The sequence below is a fragment of the Hyla sarda genome, chromosome 6 (genome assembly GCF_029499605.1).
Source record: "Hyla sarda isolate aHylSar1 chromosome 6, aHylSar1.hap1, whole genome shotgun sequence".
Lineage (NCBI taxonomy): Eukaryota > Metazoa > Chordata > Amphibia > Anura > Hylidae > Hyla > Hyla sarda.
Window position 1 is genome coordinate 123,273,848 of NC_079194.1, and position 2,500 is coordinate 123,276,347.

At 42.9% G+C, this 2,500-nt stretch overlaps 1 protein-coding gene across 1 annotated transcript in view; it reads left to right on the plus strand.

The window, feature by feature from the left end:
• Positions 1 to 2,500, plus strand: part of TXNRD3 (thioredoxin reductase 3) — a 39,324-nt gene that overhangs the window by 31,494 nt on the left and 5,330 nt on the right. The window contains 4 exon segments of the mRNA XM_056528128.1: positions 1,923 to 1,994; positions 1,996 to 2,031; positions 2,139 to 2,171; positions 2,174 to 2,236. Of these exon segments, the coding sequence (XP_056384103.1) occupies positions 1,923 to 1,994; positions 1,996 to 2,031; positions 2,139 to 2,171; positions 2,174 to 2,236 (204 nt within the window).

The window sequence follows — 2,500 nt, forward strand, 5'->3', positions numbered from 1 at the left end:
TGGTTCAGATTTCTGATCTCTAAATCTACCTATTTTTGTGGCAGCAGGAAAAGGCAGCTGTAAGAGAGGCTGATTTACAGAAGTAGGTCCAACTCTAGTCACAGGCTGTCAATTTGTCACAGTAACCATTGACCTTTATAGATTATTGCTCATCATTCTCAAAAAGTAAGATTGCAAATAGTCTTAAAGACTGGGATGTGTTAAAGGGTTCTCCGGTGCTTAGACATCTTATCCCTTATCCAAAGGATAGGGATAAGATGCCTGACCGCAGGAGTCCGCAGCTGGGGACGCCCGTGATCATGCACGCGGCACCCCGTTGTAATCAGTCCCCGGAGCGTGTTCGCTCCGGGACTGATTACGGTCGACCGCAGGGCCGGCGGCGTGTGACGTCACGCCCCCCGCCCCGTGTGATGTCACGCTCCGCCCCTCAATGCAAGCCTACGGGAGGTGGGGCATGATGGCTATGATTACAAACGGTGATGAGGACTGATTACAAATGTTGTGCCGAATGCATGATCACGGGCGTCCCCAGCTGCGGGACTCCCACGATCAGGCATCTTATCCCCTATCCTTTGGATAGGGGATAAGATGTGTAAGCACCGGAGTACCCCTTTAAGTCTACTAGAAAGTGAGATGTTGTGTGTTATTGGAGCCTGGGTTAACCCCTTAAGGACCAAGGACGTACCGGTACGTCCTGGATCCTTTCCCTTTTCTATAAAGGAATAGCGGGGCGGGCCCGGCCGGGACCCATGGCTAATAGCGCGCGGGCACTGATCGTGGTGCCGCGCACTATTAACCCATTAGATGCGGCGTTCAAAAGTTGAACGCCGTGTGTCTAAAGTGAAAGTAAACCAATGCCGATTAGCTCAGGGAGCTGTTCGGGATCGCCGTGGTGAAATCGTGGCATCCCGAACAGCTGTAGGACAGCAAGAGGGTCCCCTTCCCTGCCTCCTGTTGTCCGATCGCCGAATGACTGCTCAGTGCCTGAGATCTAGGCATGAGCAGTCAAGCGGGCAGAATCATTGATCAATGGTTTCCTATGAGAAACCATTGATCAATGTAAAAAGATTAGTGTGTGCAGTGTTATAGCCCCCTATGGGAGCTATAACATTGCAAAAAAGTGTGTGTGTGGGGGGGGGGGGGGGAAGCAATAAAAGATCATTTAACCCCTTCCCTAATAAAAGTTTGAATCATCATTCCCCCCCCCCCCCCCTTTTACCATTTAAAAAAAAAAAGTGTAAATAAACATATGTGGTATCGCCGTGTGCGGAAATGTTCGAATTATAAAAAATATATCCACTATTAAACAGCACGGTCAATGGCATACACGCAAAAAAATTCCAACGTCCAAAATTGTGTATTTTTGGTCACTTTTTTTTTTATATCATGAAAAAATGAATAAAAAGTGATCAAAAAGTCCCGATCAATACAAAAATGGTACTGCTAAAAAAAATTGGCCCTCATATCGCCCTGTACGCGAAAAAATTAGTTATAGGGGTCAGAAGAGGACAATTTTAAACGTATACATTTTCCTGCATGTAGTTATTTTTTCTCCCAGAAGTACGACAAAATCAAACCTACATAAGTAGGGGTATCATTTTAATCGTATGGACCTGAAAAATTTACTGTGTAGACACGGTAGCCCCCAAAAGTTATAAAATGGTGTTTTTTTCTTCAATTTTGTTGCACAATTTTCTTTTTCCTTTATGTAATAGATTTTTGAGTAAAATGACTGTCATTACAAAGTAGATTTGATGGCGCAAAAAATAAGCCATCATATGGATTTTTAGGTGCAAAATTGATAGTTATGATTTTTAAGGTAAGGAGGAAAAAATTAAAGTGGGAAAAACCTTGGTCCTTAAGGGTATAAAGCAGTGTTTGTTAGTCTTGGCATAGTTTAACGGAAATCCTTTTCCTTGCAGTGTGATTACATCAATGTACCAACAACAGTATTTACTCCAATGGAGTACGGCTGCTGTGGATATTCAGAGGAAAAAAGCCATTGAAATCTTTGGCGAGGAAACTCTAGAGGTTTGTGTCCAGTTAATTTTTGTCCACACCACTGCTAGAAATATGTGTAGACAAGGATGGAGTGAAAAAGGGGAAAATGTAACGGTCCTTGTTTTGTGCTCTTTTAGGTTTATCACACTTTGTTTTGGCCCCTGGGAATGGACCGTACCCGGGCGGTGACAATAATACTTGTTTCGCCAAAATCATCTGCAACAAACTTGACAATGTAAGTGTCAATGAGGTTATTCTTGTGTAAGATATTGGGCATCTGTCCACATGAAGTTTCCGCAGATCTTACATTAATATTGTGTACAATGGTTCCTGTTTTAGATCTTATTAGGAATTACATATAAGCTGACTGGTCTGTACTAGGCAATTTTAGGTTAATTCTCTAGTCTATAATCCTATAATGCAATGGTTTTCAAACCTTCATTTTAGCTGTAAAACTACAATTTCCTACCTGTAACTATGTAACTGCCAGGGTATGCTG